Source organism: Electrona antarctica (assembly GCF_951216825.1).
Source record: "Electrona antarctica genome assembly, chromosome: 9".
Classification (NCBI taxonomy): Eukaryota; Metazoa; Chordata; class Actinopteri; order Myctophiformes; family Myctophidae; genus Electrona; species Electrona antarctica.
Window position 1 is genome coordinate 51,052,520 of NC_136790.1, and position 18,695 is coordinate 51,071,214.

An 18,695-nucleotide genomic window follows, 5' to 3' on the forward strand; every position below is an offset into this window, starting at 1 on the left:
CCACAGGACTGAGAGAGAGAGAGAGAGACATTATGTTACCACAGGACTGAGAGAGAGAGAGAGACATTATGTCACCACACGACTGAGAGAGAGAGACACATTATGTTACCACACGACTGAGAGAGAGAGAGACATTATGTTACCACAGGACTGAGAGAGAGAGAGAGAGAGAGAGAGAGAGAGAGAGACATTATGTTACCACAGGACTGAGAGAGAGAGAGAGAGAGAGAGAGAGATAGAGAGAGCGAGAGAGAGAGAGACATTATGTTACCACAGGACTGAGAGAGAGAGAGAGAGAGAGAGAGAGAACACAGATAGCACACACACACCTTGTAGTCCATCTGCTCGGAGCAGTTGAACACATAGACCATGATGCCGAGTGCTCGGCCCAGGTCCTTGGTGGTCTCTGTCTTCCCGGTGCCGGCTGGCCCGGCCGGAGCTCCGGACATGGTCAGGTGGAGAGACTGGGTGAGCGTGATGTAACATCTACTCACACACACACACGTACAGGTGCGCACACACACACACACACACACACACACACACACACACACACACACACACACACACACACACACACACGGTCAGGTGGAGTGATGACCAGTCGAGGGGTGTTCTCCAGGTATAATGGGCCTACAGTGGCGTCATGGCGTGCACTTGATAGTGTCACTGGTGGTACTCCCCTGGTACCCATGCGGTACCACCTTTTCCGTGGTACCACTTTATTCTATTGCCCTTGTTCCCCAGGTATAATGGACATACCGGTACGTACCTATCGGTCAGAGGAGTGATGACCAGCCGAGGGGTGTTACCCAGGTATTCATAGGAGTAGAGGAACTGGGCGTCACAGATGTTGGCGTAGCAGTGCCTCTCCTTCTCGTCCCAACGGTGTCTCAGCTGAGACAGCCACAGGAACGCCTGGGAGTGCTCCACCTTGTGGCAGACAGTGTGACGAATGAATGGCCAGGTTGGATGACCCGCAAGTTAAACAATCCATGCCACATGTTACAATAGAAACGCTTCGCAGGTGCCAGAGATAAGGGACAAATGAATGAATAAATAACCGTAGGCGCATCCATGTGCACATCGTGTGCACGTCAAATTATTATTATTATTTTTTAATTAAAAAAATATATATATTTAAAAAAGAAAATAGATTTTTTTTAAATAACGTAACTTTACGTCTTGGCACAGGTAGTACCTACCTGCTGCTTAAAACGTAACCAAACGTTCCTGGCAAAGATTGGGTTAAAAGGCAAAAAATAAGTAAATATGTGTCATTTTGGTTATTGATTATATTGATTAGTTCGATTGACTGTTGCAGCCCTAACCGATACCATGGGTATGCAGCTTGTCAAAATTGTATTTTGATTACAATTTAGGCATTTAGCGGAGCGCTCTTAATCCAGAGCGATTTACAATAAGCAAGAACGAGGAAAACACGAGGTAATACATCAAATGCATGGAAAATTTAATCTGGGATCATAGATGAACCAAGAAACTATCATCAGACTAGCAATAGAATATAAAAAAGAAGATCAATGATCTGATTAAATTGATTAGTTCTATCGACTGTTGCGACCCTAACCGGTACCATGGTACAACTTGTCAATGTTATTAGTGTACATGTTGGCGTGTGTGCGTGGTTGTGCTTGTGTGTACATGTTGGTGTGTGCTCATGTTATTGTGTGTGTGGTCGTGTTACTGTGTGCGTGTGTGGTTGTGTTATTGTGTGTGTGGTCGTGTTACTGTGTGCGTGTGTGGTTGCGTTATTTAGTGTGTAGTCGTGTTATTGTGTGTGTGTGTGCGTGTGCGTGTGTGCGTGCGTGTAGTGGTCGTACCTTCTGGCTGATGACCTTTGACACCACGTCGCGGGCGTGCACGTCGATGGTGCAGAGGGTCATGACCTTCTGGCGGTCGCCCGGCGACAGCTGGCCAATCAGCATGGAGATGAGCGTGTTGAGCTGGGCCACCTGCTTCCTGTGGTAGTCCTTCATGGCGTTCTCTAGCCCCTCCTCCAGGCGGCCGAAGGCCACGCCCACGTCGTAGGTCCACCAGATCTGGGTGCAGGTCAGCGCCACCTGAGCACCGCGACCGGCCGTTACAATTAGCCCTTCGCCAAACCACCCCACCCCAAAAAGCGACTGTCCAACGCCAATCCAAATAGTTTAGCAAAATATGCTTTAGTTTTGGATCTGAGGCTAAATCTCATCATGGTCCGTGGCTATAGGGGTGTAACGATATACGTAGTAACTGCATCGACAAATCGATTTTAATTTCAAGAATCGAAGTATATCGAAATGAAAACAGCAACATTGACTATGTATCGTATCGTATCGTTTTGCAATGGAAATAATCGGTATTGAATCGTTTTGCTATGCAATTAATCGATTATATCAATGCTACATTTTGATGTGTGGCATTTAGCCATTTTTAGAAGAAAAATGAAAAAGAGGGGTTTAATTACTTAATTTTAAAAAATGTCAATGTATTTTAAATAGTTTATACTGTATTGATTTCAAATCATTGAATCGTATCGTATCGCCATAATGAACCAATATCGTCCATGTATCGTCAACCATGTATCATGATACGTATCGTATCGCTGTAAAAATGTATCGATACACCCCTATCCGTGGCTCAAATGCTGAATGATAATGGGCCTTGATATGAAAAAGGTTGAACACCACTGTAATCTATACATATATATGAAGGGCGTTACCTGAGCTGGTTAAATACATAATAATATATACAGTACATAATATAATCTATACATAGATATGAAGGGCGGTGGTTACCTGAGCTGGGTAGTCGAACAGCCACTGCTCTCTGGGTTTGTCCTCATAAGTGGTCACAGCCTCGCTCATCTGATGACGGACCGTCGACCGCATGCTGTCCAGGACCCGGTTCAACCACACCTCCACCTAAAAACACAGTACCCACACCTTCAAAACATGCCCCTCCATCTAAAACACAGCACCCACACCTTAAAAACATGCCCCTCCATCTAAAACACAGCACCCACACCTTAAAAACATGCCCCTCCATCTAAAACACAGCACCCACACCTTAAAAACATGCTACTCCACCTAAAACACAGCACCCACACCTTAAAAACATGCCACTCCACCTAAAACACAGCACCCACACCTTAAAAACATGCACCTCCACCTAAAACACAGCACCCACACCTTAAAACACCTCCACCTAAAAACACAGCACCCACACCTTAAAAACACCTCTACCTAAAACACAGCACCCACACCTTAAAAACACCTGCACCTAAAAACACAGCACCCACACCTTAAAAACACCTCCACCTAAAAACACAGAACCCACACCTTAAAAACACCTCCACCTAAAACACAGTACCCACACCTTAAAAACACCTCCACCTAAAACACAGCACCCACAACTTAAAAACACCTCCACCTAAAAACACAGCACCCACACCTTAAAAACTCCTCCACCTAAAAACACAGCACCCACACCTTAAAAACACCTCTACCTAAAACACAGCACCCACACCTTAAAACACCTCCACCTAAAACACAGCACCCACACCTTAAAAACACCTCTACCTAAAAACACAGCACCCACACCTTAAAAACACCTCCACCTAAAACACAGAAACCACACCTTAAAAACACCTCCACCTAAAAACACAGCACCCACACCTTAAAAACACCTCCACCTAAAAACACAGCACCCACACCTTAAAAACACCTCCACCTAAAACACAGAACCCACACCTTAAAACACCTCCACCTAAAACACAGCACCCACACCTTAAAACACCTCCACCTAAAACACAGAACCCACACCTTAAAAACACCTCCACCTAAAAACACAGCACCCACACCTTAAAAACACCTCCACCTAAAAACACAGCACCCACACCTTAAAAACACCTCCACCTAAAAACACAGCACCCACACCTTAAAAACACCTCCACCTAAAACACAGCATCCACACCTTAAAAACACCTCCACCTAAAAACACAGCACCCACACCTTAAAAACACCTCCACCTAAAACACAGCAACCACACCTTAAAACACCTCCACCTAAAACACAGCACCCACACCTTAAAAACACCTCCACCTAAAAACACAGCACCCACACCTTAAAAACACCTCCACCTAAAACACAGCACCCACACCTTAAAAACACCTCCACCTAAAACACAGCACCCACACCTTAAAAACACCTCCACCTAAAACACAGCACCCACACCTTAAAAACACCTCCACCTAAAAACACAGCACCGACACCTTAAAAACACCTCCACCTAAAACACAGAACCCACACCTTAAAAACACCTCCACCTAAAAACACAGCACCCACACCTTAAAAACACCTCCACCTAAAAACACAGAACCCACACCTTAAAAAAACCTCCACCTAAAACACAGAACCCACACCTTAAAACACCTCCACCTAAAACACAGAACCCACACCTTAAAAACACCTCCACCTAAAACACAGCACCCACACCTTAAAAACACCTCCACCTAAAACACAGCACCCAGACCTTAAAAACACCTCCACCTAAAACACAGAACCCACACCTTAAAAACATGCACCTCCACCTAAAACACAGCACCCACACCTTAAAACACCTCCACCTAAAAACACAGCACCGACACCTTAAAACACCTCCACCTAAAAACACAGCACCCACACCTTAAAAACATGCCCCTCCATCTAAAACACAGCACCCACACCTTAAAAACACCTCCACCTAAAACACAGCACCCACACCTTAAAAACTCCTCCACCTAAAAACACAGCACCCACACCTTAAAAACACCTCCACCTAAAAACACAGCACCCACACCTTAAAACACCTCCACCTAAAAACACAGTACCCACACCTTAAAAACATGCCCCTCCATCTAAAACACAGCACCCACACCTTAAAAACACCTCCACCTAAAGACACAGCACCCACACCTTAAAAACACCTCCACCTAAAACACAGCACCCACACCTTAAAAACACCTCCACCTAAAAACACAGCACCCACACCTTAAAAACACCTCCACCTAAAAACACAGCACCCACACCTTAAAAACACCTCTACCTAAAACACAGCACCCACACCTTAAAAACACCTCCACCTAAAAACACAGCACCCACACCTTAAAACACCTCCACCTAAAACACAGAACCCACACCTTAAAACACCTCCACCTAAAAACACAGCACCCACACCTTAAAAACACCTCCACCTAAAACACAGCACCCACAGCAGGGGGTTCTCAACTTTTTTGGCCCAGGTAGGTACCCCTTGGAGGGGAGAAATCTTTCCAAGTACCCCCTCATCGTTGCAACACCGATAAGCATATATATATTATTTATTATTCCTATTATATATTTACCTGTCCAGTGCAGTCACAGGGCTGGTCGAAGGTGACATACTCTTCCTCTTTACTATACATGCCGAGGCCAGTCTTGGTAGGATTGCCTTCAGTGTCCGTTTCAAACTGCATCTTAGCCATGTTGTCAAACAGCTTGGACAGATGATTCTGAACCTGTACACACACACACAATATGTTGTCAAACAGCTTGGACAGATGATTCTGAACCTGTACACACACACACACACAATATGTTGTCAAACAGCTTGAACAGATGATTCTGAACCTGTACACACACACACACAATATGTTGTCAAACAGCTTGGACAGATGATTCTGAACCTGTACACACACACACACAATATGTTGTCAAACAGCTTGGACAGATGATTCTGAACCTGTACACACACACACAATATGTTGTCAAACAGCTTGAACAGATGATTCTGAACCTGTACACACACACACACAATATGTTGTCAAACAGCTTGGACAGATGATTCTGAACCTGTACACACACAATATGTTGTCAAACAGCTTGGACAGATGATTCTGAATGTCAATATGTTTGAAAAGGGTTGAGAACCACTGTGATAATGTGTGTAGGGGTCCAGCTGCGCCCTCTGACCTGATGAGGGTTGGTTCCTTTAGACAGAATGTCCAGCAGGTCAGCTGACGAGATGAAGTAGAACCTGGGGAAGGCCAGACGCTTGGTGTCCAGATACTCAGCCAGAGCCTTCTCACACAGAGACAGTCTGTGCATGGGGGAAGAGACAGGACAGCACAGTGGAGCATTATGCATGGGGGAAGAGACAGGACAGCACAGTGGAGCATTATGCATGGGGGAAGAGACAGGACAGCACAGTGGAGCATTATGCATGGGGGAAGAGACAGGACAGCACAGTGGAGCATTATGCATGGGGGAAGAGACAGGACAGCACAGTGGAGCATTATGCATGGGGGAAGAGACAGGACAGCACAGTGGAGCATTATGCATGGGGGAAGAGACAGGACAGCACAGTGGAGCATTATGCATGGGGGAAGAGACAGGACAGCACAGTGGAGCATTATGCATGGGGGAAGAGACAGGACAGCACAGTGGAGCATTATGCATGGGGGAAGAGACAGGACAGCACAGTGGAGCATTATGCATGGGGGAAGAGACAGGACAGCACAGTGGAGCATTATGCATGGGGGAAGAGACAGGACAGCACAGTGGAGCATTATGCATGGGGGAAGAGACAGGACAGCACAGTGTAGCATTATAGGGGGGCGGGAGTGGCTTAGGGGTAGAGTGGCCGGTAGAGTAGCCTGGCCCAGCCAGCGTGCTTTCTGGTCTAGAGGGGTGGGCACGCATGGAGCACAGCCTGGTCCAGCCAGCGTGCTTTCTGGTCTAGAGGGGTGGGCACGCATGGAGCAGCCTGGCCCAGTCAGCGTGCTTTCTGGTCTAGAGGGGTGGGCACGCATGGAGCAGCCTGGCCCAGTCAGCGTGCTTTCTGGTCTAGAGGGGTGGGCACGCATGGAGCACAGCCTGGCCCAGCCAGCGTGCTTTCTGGTCTAGAGGGGTGGGCACGCATGGAGCAGCCTGGCCCAGCTAGCGTGCTTTCTGGTCTAGAGGGGTGGGGGCACATGGAGCAAACGTTGGAGAATATTGGTTCACCGATACCTGTTCTGAATGTCCTCCAGTCGACTGAACAGTGTATTACCTGTTCTGGATGTCCTCTAGTAAGTGTATTATCTGTTCTGGATGTCCTCTAGTAAGTGTATTACCTGTTCTGGATGTCCTCTAGTAAGTGTATTACCTGTTCTGGATGTCCTCTAGTAAGTGTATTACCTGTTCTGGATGTCCTCTAGTAAGTGTATTACCTGTTCTGGATGTCCTCTAGTAAGTGTATTAGCTGTTCTGGATGTCCTCTAGTAAGTGTATTACCTGTTCTGGATGTCCTCTAGTAAGTGTATTATCTGTTCTGGATGTCCTCTAGTAAGTGTATTACCTGTTCTGGATGTCCTCTAGTAAGTGTATTACCTGTTCTGGATGTCCTCTAGTAAGTGTATTACCTGTTCTGGATGTCCTCTAGTAAGTGTATTACCTGTTCTGGATGTCCTCCAGTCGACTGAACAGGCCTGGTTTATTGGTGGCCTCCAGCACGTTGGGGGTTCCATGCGCCGCGGCCGCCAGCTCCTTGAAGTCACTGTCGATCCCCTCGAATCGCTTGGAGTCCTGAGAGAGGAATTCATAGTGTTGAGCCACAGGCACATCCAGAGGGGGGGGGGGGGGGGGGGGGGCTAGAGCCCCTGCCCTTTAGCCTAAAAGTGCCCTTTCCCTCATTTTTTATTTATTTATTTTTCAGTCCACAAACGGGTATGTGGGTGGGCTTATGTGGGGATGTGGGGGGCCAATAAGAACGTATGTGGGGGGCCAATAAGAACTTATTTAGGGGGCCAATAAGAGCTTATATGTGGGGAGCCAATAAGGGCTTGTGTGGGTGCGTGTGTGTGTGCGTGCGTGCGTAACCTCAGGCAGCTGCGAGCGGATGTCGTCGGAGCCGATGAAGATGCTCTCCAGGTGTGTCCAGCTGCGCTGCACCTCCATCCACACCTGGATGACGGCGTCGGCCGCCGACAGCCTGCGTTGCCACGATGACACCTGGTCCAGGAAGTGGGCGACGTGCTTGGAGGACATGAGGTTCTGCAGAGCTACCTGGTTGTCCTCCAGCGTCTCCATCAGCTCCTCGTCGCAGCGCAGCAGCGCCACCTGGCTGCGGTGGTGAGCCTCGTACTGGAACTGCATGCCTGGCGGGATGACGTCGTTACATTACGTAATTTACGTTACATTATTAGTGTGGTTGCCCTAACAGGGCAACCAGACTATTGCAATTGTAACACTTTATTATTCCACTGGAGTAGTCTTTTTTTTGATTCGCTACTCCTCCCACAGTTTTGGCAGCACGCACTTGAGTCATATCTCAAATTGACCGGCTTCATCGGGAATGGTGTGCTTGTATTTTGTTAAGAGAAATGTTGTATAGTTTAATTGATATTAATTTATTAGTGAATTAAATTTCCCCATTGACATGAATGGGCAAGTGCGAAAAATCACATTCAAGTATTTTTCCCTCAGAGACTGTAAGGGCTATAGTTACAAAACTTGGAGGGGAGGTTCATAATAATTACTAAAATTAATTAACTTATAATGTTATCGTTCGGCCTCACCACTTTACGTTTTGGCTTATAACTCTTAAACCGTAGGTCGTAAAATCAAAATTATATTTCCCTGGATTCCTTGGGTCATGACGCATCTCCCCATATAGGCCACGCCCATTTGCGTCATGATAGATTTTCCGCCATTTTGAATTTTATCCAAAACACACTTTGTGCTACTCCTCCTACAAATGTTGTCCAAATCTCACAAAAATTGGTACACATTATCTCTGGACCCATCCGATTAAAACACCAACTGCAGAATTTTGGTAGTGCGTATCGTTCGGCCGTAATCGTCGTCCTAAGATAGTAGGAGGGGCCTATTTTACAAAAAAAAATCATAAATCACGAACGGAATGTCCAATCCATCCCAAATTTGAATCACATGTCGCGGGTGGTTCAATCAACCAAGTACCAAAAGCAATTCTATTTTCATCCATAGGGGGCGCCGCAAATGCGAGAAATGTAACCGTTTGTCGCAAAAACATGATTTTTGGGGGATAAATCCCCTCCGAATTACTCGATGATCGCAGGGGTGATGTGACATTGTAATTGGCTGGCAATATTAGTGGGAGGGGCATATGTAAGCCACTGCGGCAACCACACTTTGCAATTTTTTTAAATTGCGACCTTTCTAGTTACTGCATGTTTTTGAGGAGCGCTTAAAGAGCTGCGTGTGTTTGTGTTTGTAGCACGTGTAAGATGATAAGAGCACTTCACTTGCCTGGGATACCATCAGTACAGTTCAAATATGATTAGTATGGGGTGGTCCCCAGTTCAAATATGAGTAGTATGGGGGGTCCCCAGTTCAAATATGATTATTTCAGGGGTCCCGAGTTCAATTATGAGTATTATGGGGGTGGGTGCCCAGTTCAAATATGATTTTATTTTTGGGGGGTCCATGTAGAGTGCATTTGTTAACTTTAATACCTGTCCATGTAGAGTGTAGTTGTTAACTTTAATACCTGTCCATGTAGAGTGTAGTTGTTAACTTTAATACCTGTCCATGTAGAGTGTAGTTGTTAACTTTAATACCTGTCCATGTAGAGTGTAGTTGTTAACTTTAATACCTGTCCATGTAGAGTGTAGTTGTTAACTTTAATACCTGTCCATGTAGAGTGTAGTTGTTAACTTTAATACCTGTCCATGTAGAGTGTAGTTGTTAACTTTAATACCTGTCCATGTAGAGTAGTTGTTAACTTTAATACCTGTCCATGTAGAGTGTAGTTGTTAACTTTAATACCTGTCCATGTAGAGTGTAGTTGTTAAGTTTAATACCTGTCCATGTAGAGTAGTTGTTAACTTTAATACCTGTCCATGTAGAGTGTAGTTGTTAACTTTAATACCTGTCCATGTAGAGTGTAGTTGTTAACGTTAATACCTGTCCATGTAGAGTGTAGTTGTTAACTTTAATACCTGTCCATGTAGAGTGTAGTTGTTAACTTTAATACCTGTCCATGTAGAGTGCAGTTAACTTTAATACCTGTCCATGTAGAGTGTAGTTGTTAACGTTAATACCTGTCCATGTAGAGTGTAGTTGTTAACTTTAATACCTGTCCATGTAGAGTGTAGTTGTTAACGTTAATACCTGTCCATGTAGAGTGTAGTTGTTAACTTTAATACCTGTCCATGTAGAGTGTAGTTGTTAACGTTAATACCTGTCCATGTATAGTGCAGTTAACTTTAATACCTGTCCATGTAGAGTGCAGTTAACTTTAATACCTGTCCATGTAGAGTGTAGTTGTTAACTTTAATACCTGTCCATGTAGAGTGTAGTTGTTAACTTTAATACCTGTCCATGTAGAGTGTAGTTGTTAACTTTAATACCTGTCCATGTAGAGTGTAGTTGTTAACTTTAATACCTGTCCATGTAGAGTGTAGTTGTTAACTTTAATACCTGTCCATGTAGAGTGTAGTTGTTAACTTTAATACCTGTCCATGTAGAGTGTAGTTAACTTTAATACCTGTCCATGTAGAGTGTAGTTAACTTTAATACCTGTCCATGTAGAGTGTAGTTGTTAACTTTAATACCTGTCCATGTATAGTGTAGTTGTTAACTTTAATACCTGTCCATGTAGAGTGCAGTTGTTAACTTTAATACCTGTCCATGTAGAGTGTAGTTGTTAACTTTAATACCTGTCCATGTAGAGTGTAGTTGTTAAATTGAATACCTGTCCATGTAGAGTGTAGTTGTTGACGTTAATACCTGTCCATGTAGAGTGCAGTTGTTAACTGTAATACCTGTCCATGTAGAGTGTAGTTGTTAACTTTAATACCTGTCCATGTAGAGTGTAGTTGTTAACTGTAATACCTGTCCATGTAGAGTGTAGTTGTTAACTTTAATACCTGTCCATGTAGAGTGTAGTTGTTAACTGTAATACCTGTCCATGTAGAGTGTAGTTGTTAACTTTAATACCTGTCCATGTAGAGTGTAGTTGTTAACTTTAATACCTGTCCATGTAGAGTGTAGTTGTTAACTTTAATACCTGTCCATGTAGAGTGTAGTTGTTAACGTTAATACCTGTCCATGTAGAGTGTAGTTGTTAACTTTAATACCTGTCCCTGTAGAGTGTAGTTGTTAACTTTAATACCTGTCCATGTAGAGTGTAGTTGTTAACTTTAATACCTGTCCCTGTAGAGTGTAGTTGTTAACTTTAATACCTGTCCATGTAGAGTGTAGTTGTTAACTTTAATACCTGTCCCTGTAGAGTGTAGTTGTTAACTTTAATACCTGTCCATGTAGAGTGTAGTTGTTAACTTTAATACCTGTCCATGTAGAGTGTAGTTCAGACAGCACTCTCTCCATGCTCATCTCTTTAACAGCCTTGTCCACGATGCCTCTCACCTCGTCCTCGAAGCAGTGCAGGTTCAACTGCAGCAGGTCGGCCAGCGTGGTGTCCTGTTAAGATAAGATACACCTTTAATCTAATGGTGTCCTGTTCACAAGATACACCTTTAATCTAATGGTGTCCTGTTCACAAGATACACCTTTAATCTAATGGTGTCCTGTTCACAAGATACACCTTTAATCTAATGGTGTCCTGTTCACAAGATACACCTTTAATATAATGGTGTCCTGTTCACAAGATACACCTTTAATATAATGGTGTCCTGTTCACAAGATACACCATTAATCTAATGGTGTCCTGTTCACAAGATACACCTTTAATCTAATGGTGTCCTGTTCACAAGATACACCTTTAATCTAATGGTGTCCTGTTCACAAGATACACCTTTAATCTAATGGTGTCCTGTTCACAAGATACAATACACCTTTAATCTAATGGTGTCCTGTTCACAAGATACACCTTTAATCTAATGGGTTCCTGTTCAGAAGCAACATAACCTTTAATCTCCCTACAATCTACCTATATTATGCCTTTCATGTCCCTACAATCTATAGGCCTTTATACAGTAAGTAAACTACAGATGGCTTTTCTTCCCATACACATTACACAACAGAATATGACATTGATCTGTACATTATCATTGCCAAGACATACTCTTGTACATAATGAATGGGACCATAATTTACTAGACGCATATCATGATGATTTAAAAAAAGATACTTTAAACTAGCCATTGAAAACATAAAGGTAACATAAGGAAGTAAAATCAAGTTTAAACGTTCGCCCAAAACTTCAATGACATTCTATTGAGATAATACTGTATTGCAAACGGTAGAAGGTGAATAACAGGGCCAATAACAGGAAAAGCAGTCTGAACGAGAACCCGGAAGTGAGCTTAAATTCCAGCGAACGGGGTTTGCCCCTTGGTTAGAACATAGTGAATGGGTGTATAATTAACATGGTGAATGGACATAATAACATGGTGAATGGATGTAATAACATGGTGAATGGATGTAATAACATAGTGAATGGATGTAATAACATGGTGAATGGATGTAATAACATAGTGAATGGATGTAATAAAATGGTGAATGGATGTAATAACATGGTGAATGGATTTAATAACATAGTGAATGGATGTAATAACATGGTGAATGGATGTAATAACATGGTGAATGGATTTAATAACATAGTGAATGGATGTAATAACATAGTGAATGGATGTAATAACATGGTGAATGGATGCAATAACATGGTGAATGGATTTAATAACATAGTGAATGGATGTAATAACATGGTGAATGGATGTAATAACATGGTGAATGGATTTAATAACATAGTGAATGGATGTAATAACATAGTGAATGGATGCAATAACATAGTGAATGGATGTAATAACATGGTGAATGGATGCAATAACATAGTGAATGGATGCAATAACATAGTGAATGGATGTAATAACATGGTGAATGGATGTATAATAACCTGGTCCATGGTGAAGCGGACTCCGGTAGCGGCCATCAGCTCATGCCAGTGTCGGTCCCGTATGGCCGGGTTCTGGAGTTCGGCCACGGCCCGCAGAGACGTGAGGAGGTTCTTCACCATGCTGTCCAGACCTGTGAAGGCCTCCCACCCTCTCACCTACACACCAGGAGGACAGAGAGCCATCAGTAGTGACTGGCAGTCCATGTTGAACAAACCAAACCTGTCCAGGCCTGTGAAGGCCTCCCACCCTCTCACCTACACACCAGGAGGACAGAGAGTAGTGACTGGGAGTCCATGTTGAACAAACCAAAACTGTCCAGACCTGTGAAGGCCTCCCACCCTCTCACCTACACACCAGGAGGACAGAGAGTAGTGACTGGGAGTCCATGTTGAACAAACCAAAACTGTCCAGACCTGTGAAGGCCTCCCACCCTCTCACCTACACACCAGGAGGACAGAGAGTAGTGACTGGGAGTCCATGTTGAACAAACCAAACCTGTCCAGGCCTGTGAAGGCCTCCCACCCTCTCACCTACACACCAGGAGGACAGAGAGTAGTGACTGGGAGTCCATGTTGAACAAACCAAACCTGTCCAGGCCTGTGAAGGCCTCCCACCTTCTCACCTACACACCAGGAGGACAGAGAGCCATCAGTAGTGACTGGCAGTCCATGTTGAACAAAGCGACTAGCCACAAGAGGCTGTGGGTTCAGTGTGGATGTCGCCCCGGCTAGGAGGAGTGAGCTTGTAGATCTGCTATTTTCAGCATGTAACCAAGCGTAAAATGACTTGTGTAATTTACTTATGCTGGATCTCTTGTCCACTAGTCCCTTCCTATCATTTTACTCTAGTTTTTATTTGTTGACAAAATTGCTACTAAGACGAAATTGTCTTAGTTTTAGTCATCATAGCTTAGTTTTAATTTAGTTTCCATTTAGTTTTCGTCCGTGAAAAAAGGTAGTCGACAAACTTTTTTCGTCATAGTATTGGTCGACGAAATCAACACTGCTTACTTCCTTATCCAAGGCCCGGATGTCCTTAGCAAAGCGTTTGAGCTCCAGCTCCATGTCCTCCACGTTGATGTGTCTCCACGAGGTCTGGTTCCAGCAGGAGACGGACGACTTCACCACACTGATCATGTCCCAGAGGTCCTTCAGAAGGACCGCCTCACGCCTGCACACAAAACAAACCAATGACTTATGCTGCGTTCATACATTTTGGCACATAAACAAATTAAAGATACAAAGATACACAGCATATTTGTGGCTTTGTATCTTTGTGGCAGAAGTTGAAACTAGCTCTACTTTGTTGTAGCTTTGTAGCAGCTGCAAACTTCATGTTGCTGTCTTCCATTGAAAATGAATGGTAGCCTGTGTCCTTGCGTCTGCCGGTGTGAATGCAGCATTAGTGTCACTCCCAAATTTAACTTTACGCCGTAATCTGAAGACTCACTTCTTCGGAATCCATCTCGTCTTCAGACTATCCTACTATTTTTTGTTCTCACAACATGCTATGTAAATAACATACAACAAATGTTGTATGCTATTTAGATAGCATGTTGTTTAGATGGAGTCCTCAAACAGGCTGCCACTGTTCACCAGAGAGGACATAACTCACCTGCACTGTCTCAGCTGCCTGTACTCTGGCACGGTGACCTCAAACAGGCTGCCGCTGTCCACCAGAGAGGACATGACTCACCTGCACTGTCTCAGCTGCCTGTACTCTGGCACGGTGACCTCAAACAGGCTGCCGCTGTCCACCAGAGAGGACATGACTCACCTGCACTGTCTCAGCTGTCTGTACTCTGGCACGGTGACCTCAAACAGGCTGCCGCTGTCCACCAGAGAGGACATGACTCACCTGCACTGTCTCAGCTGCCTGTACTCTGGCACGGTGACCTCAAACAGGCTGCCGCTGTCCACCAGAGAGGACATGACCGCCAGCTTGTCCTGGATCTGCCGCTGGGACACGTCCAGCGTCTGGTAGGCCCTGTCACAGTCGAACCTGGAACCACAAGGGTGAATTAATTAACGTGCGCGTAATAAATCAGTGCTATTAACACAGTTTCACCCAGTGTCAATTATCTAATGTAATCCTGGGCGCTACACTCCCTCTGCCAACCTGGGTAGAGCAACGGACTGACCTCATGCTTCCTTCTATGTATGAGGAGTCCAAGTCGCTTCTTTTCACCTGGCAGGGGGGATTTTCACCGGCTGGACGTAGCGCGTGCAAGGAAGAACCAAATGGACCCATACAGGGTCCATTTGTTTTCATTTTACGCCCTCAAGAGTTAAGGATCTATAAGGGTCAATTTGGTTTACCAACTCTCCATCATTTAGCCGGGGACCACCTGGAGGCTGGAACCCCCTCAAGGACCACTGGTTGAAAACCACTGTTGTACCTGAAGGGGGCGTGTTTCCTAAAGTGTTCCCTGAAGGCGTGCTGCTCCACGTCAAACGAGGCGCACTTCCTCCGCAGGCTGGACACCTCGCTGGCCTTCAGCGGCGCCACCTGCTGTTTGACCGTCACCGCCTGCTTCTTCACGTTGGTCCACTTCTCTGGCAGCTCCTGGAGAGAGAGAAGGGGGGGGGGGGGGGGAGAGACAGAGAGAGAGAGAGAGGGGGAGAGAGAGAGAGAGAGAGAGAGAGAGAGAGAGAGGGGGGGGAGAGAGAGAGAGAGAGGGGGAGAGAGTGAGAGAGAGGGGGAGAGGGGAGAGAGAGAGAGAGAGGGGGAGAGAGAGAGAGAGAGAGAGAGAGAGAGAGAGAGAGAGGGGGGGGGGAGAGAGAGGGGGGAGAGGGGAGAGAGAGAGAGAGAGAGAGAGGGGGGGAGAGAGAGGGGGAGAGGGGAGAGAGAGAGAGAGGGGGAGAGGGGAGAGAGAGAGAGAGGGGGGGGGGGAGAGAGAGGGGGAGAGGGAAGAGAGAGAGAGGGGGAGAGAGAGAGAGGGGGAGTGAGAGAGAGAGAGGGGAGAGAGAGAGAGGGGGAGAGAGAGAGAGGGGGAGAGAGAGGGGGGGGGGAGAGAGAGAGGGGGGGGGGAGAGAGAGGGGGAGAGAGAGAGAGAGAGAGAGAGAGAGAGAGAGAGGGGGGAGAGAGAGAGAGAGAGAGGGGGGGAGAGAGGGGGAGAGGGGAGAGAGAGAGAGAGAGAGAGGGAGAGAGAGAGCAAAACCATCAGCATATAGCTCAGGGGTTCTCAACGTGTTTTGGCTGGGGACCCCGCCCGTAACTGCTTTGGCCATGTCCCAAAAAACAAAACAAAAAACAAAAAAACTATTTTGGCATGTGCCACTTGAATTAAGGTGACTTGATTGATTGACATCAAAAGGGTCTGTCAGCTCAAACCCATGCACAATACAATAGTTTCTTTAAGTGTTTTCAGAGTGTTGCTCTATAGGATCAACAAATCAATAAATCAATAAATAAATCAGCCAGTTCTCACCTCCAGCTGTCTGTGCACCAGGTCAGGCAGCTCCTGCTCGTAGCTCCTCAGCAGAGCGATGGTCTGCTGCAGAGGCTCAAACATGGCGTCCGTGGCGCTCTGCCTCTCCTTGACGGCCAGCAGCTGAGCCATGACCCCCACCAGGCCAGCGTAGTCGCCCTCCTCCACCCCCCGGGGGTCCAGACCCTGCTCGGCTGACGCGATGAACGCCTCCAGGTCCGACAGACTGCATCATGGGAGAGCGGAGATGGAAGACCAACCAACGGTTAGAATGGGCTTTTAATAAGGCAGGTTCTGATCCTTAGGCCTGTAACAATTATTATCGCCTAATCGCAATTATGCATAATTATTGTCAATCGTTTCCATGTTGAAAAAGTTCCATGATCAGGCCTGGATTGGCCACAGGACACACAGGCATCCTGTGACCCTCGAGCCACCACCGTACCTGTTGGTGACGTGGTCGACCAGGTGCTGTTTGAACATGTAGCTCCATCTCTGGACGGTGTTGAGCAGGGCGCTCTTGAAGGCGCGGCCGTCCACTCTCATCCACCCTCCGAACACCTGCACCACCTCCACAGCCTGCACCTCCTCCAGGATCTGTTCGTACCTGCATGATGGGGACAATATTCACACCACAAACTAGGGCATTAACCCATTTTGGCCTGACCTCGAAATTTAAAAAAAATCTTCTAAATCCTCCAGTTTTCTGAAATAAATATTTTCATGATTTTTCAAAAATAGCAGACCTACAAGCTCGTAGTGCGCCACTCGGTGGCGTGCTATGAGCTTGTAGATCTGCTATTTTTCAATAGCTAAATTATAACATAATGTTTAAAACACCAAAAGGGGTTCCCGCCCAAAATGGGTTAAGCAACTAGTCGACTAGTTTACTAGTTTACTAGTCGACTAGTAAATCCACTAGTCGACCTTGCTGGTACTAGTTGACTAGTTGATAAAGGCCTCAAGATCAGGTAGATTATAGTTATAGTCACCAATGTACACAGTTTTTAAATGTACAAATATGTATTTCCAAAAAAAAAGTTGCCTAGTTTACTAGTCGACTAGTAAACTAGGAAACTAGTCAACTAGTAAAAATGACTAGAAGTGAATGCCCTACCACAAACTACTGCTTCTCAAAGCTATATGGTACACATGGTAAATGCTGCATTTTATAGAGCGCTTTTATCCAAAGTGCTTCACATAGATCTATAATTCTGGGGATTCTTGACAGGAAATAGTTTGAGAACCACTGACATACAAACATAGGATTTTCTGACATTTCTAGAATCTGGTCTCAGGTCTCAATGAACGGGTTAATGGAACCCACCTGTCCACCTGCTCCCGGAAGCCGTCCAGTGTGGGCGGGGCGTTCTCCAGAAGCCCGCCCTCGGCCTGAGCCTCGATCTCCTGATTGGTCAGAACGCGGCCGTAGGCGAGGAACTGTCGCATGGCTTCCTGCCTGTCGTCCATGTACAGGAAGTCGAAGTGCTCCAGGGAGCCGCGGAACTCGCAGCAGGTCGCCATGACGACCTGCGCGCGGTCCAATAGGATCTGCCGCATATCCGCCAGGTCAGCCATGTCCTCCATGTCGGCCTATAGGGACACAGGAGACATTTAAGACCCCGCCCCTTGCATTTGAAAAACCCGCCCATGCATATGTAAACCCCCGCCCATGCATTTGTAAACCCCACCCCCATGCATTTGTAAACCATTTCAGAAAAAATAGAAAATAAATATACAATGTTGCAATTTACAATTGGTATAATTTTGTCACAAGCTCTTGTTAATGCTTCATTGGTTCAATCATTATAAAACCAACAGACAGAAACAGACAGACATTTTTCAGGTTTGTCGAATTGTCGCAGGTTTGATCTGTAATACAATACAATAATATCTCACAGGATCAAGTCCACTGGGATCTCGGAAAACAAAATGTCACGGGTATATTGAGGTCGGGGGGTCTGTCATGCAGTACCTGGTAATGAGGGTAGGGGCAGTGCTGAGCCACGCGCGGCACCAGCGAGGACATCCTGAACAGGTCGTTGAGCAGGCTGTCCAGGAGGTCGTAGAATCCACCGCCCGCACCTCCCAGCTCCAGAGACGGGCTGAACACCAGCTCAGGAACCTTCAGCTCCAGCTTGGCCTCAAACAGAGGAGCCACGCCCACTGCTTTCTCATCTGGAGAGGAGACCAGACCACCGTCATACACATAAGATAGTCAAAGTTCCCTCAATACATTCATACCTCATAGACGGTACAGTTGTCTCGTTTATCCCATTATGAGCCATGAAGTCACTAAAGACTTTTATCACGTGAGCCGTGAACGGAGGATTTGGGATTTTGGCTGTTCCTTCCATGGATGCTAGC

General features: G+C 45.7%; 1 protein-coding gene across 1 annotated transcript in view; it reads right to left on the reverse strand.

Annotated features, from left to right (window-relative positions):
* dnah9 (dynein, axonemal, heavy chain 9) overlaps positions 1–18,695 on the reverse strand; it is a gene marked incomplete at its 3' end in the record, with an annotated part of 115,670 nt that overhangs the window by 80,318 nt on the left and 16,657 nt on the right. Inside the window, exons 17-33 of the mRNA XM_079510771.1 lie at positions 18,304–18,506; positions 17,656–17,921; positions 16,774–16,935; positions 16,329–16,554; positions 15,297–15,463; positions 14,756–14,899; positions 13,909–14,068; positions 12,898–13,053; positions 11,330–11,462; positions 7,878–8,155; positions 7,453–7,583; positions 5,991–6,117; positions 5,384–5,536; positions 2,799–2,924; positions 1,842–2,081; positions 773–933; positions 330–486 (exon numbers count right to left, since the gene is read on the reverse strand). Coding sequence (XP_079366897.1) covers positions 330–486; positions 773–933; positions 1,842–2,081; positions 2,799–2,924; positions 5,384–5,536; positions 5,991–6,117; positions 7,453–7,583; positions 7,878–8,155; positions 11,330–11,462; positions 12,898–13,053; positions 13,909–14,068; positions 14,756–14,899; positions 15,297–15,463; positions 16,329–16,554; positions 16,774–16,935; positions 17,656–17,921; positions 18,304–18,506 — 2,990 coding nt within the window. The remainder of the gene's footprint in view (positions 1–329; positions 487–772; positions 934–1,841; positions 2,082–2,798; positions 2,925–5,383; positions 5,537–5,990; positions 6,118–7,452; positions 7,584–7,877; positions 8,156–11,329; positions 11,463–12,897; positions 13,054–13,908; positions 14,069–14,755; positions 14,900–15,296; positions 15,464–16,328; positions 16,555–16,773; positions 16,936–17,655; positions 17,922–18,303; positions 18,507–18,695) is intronic.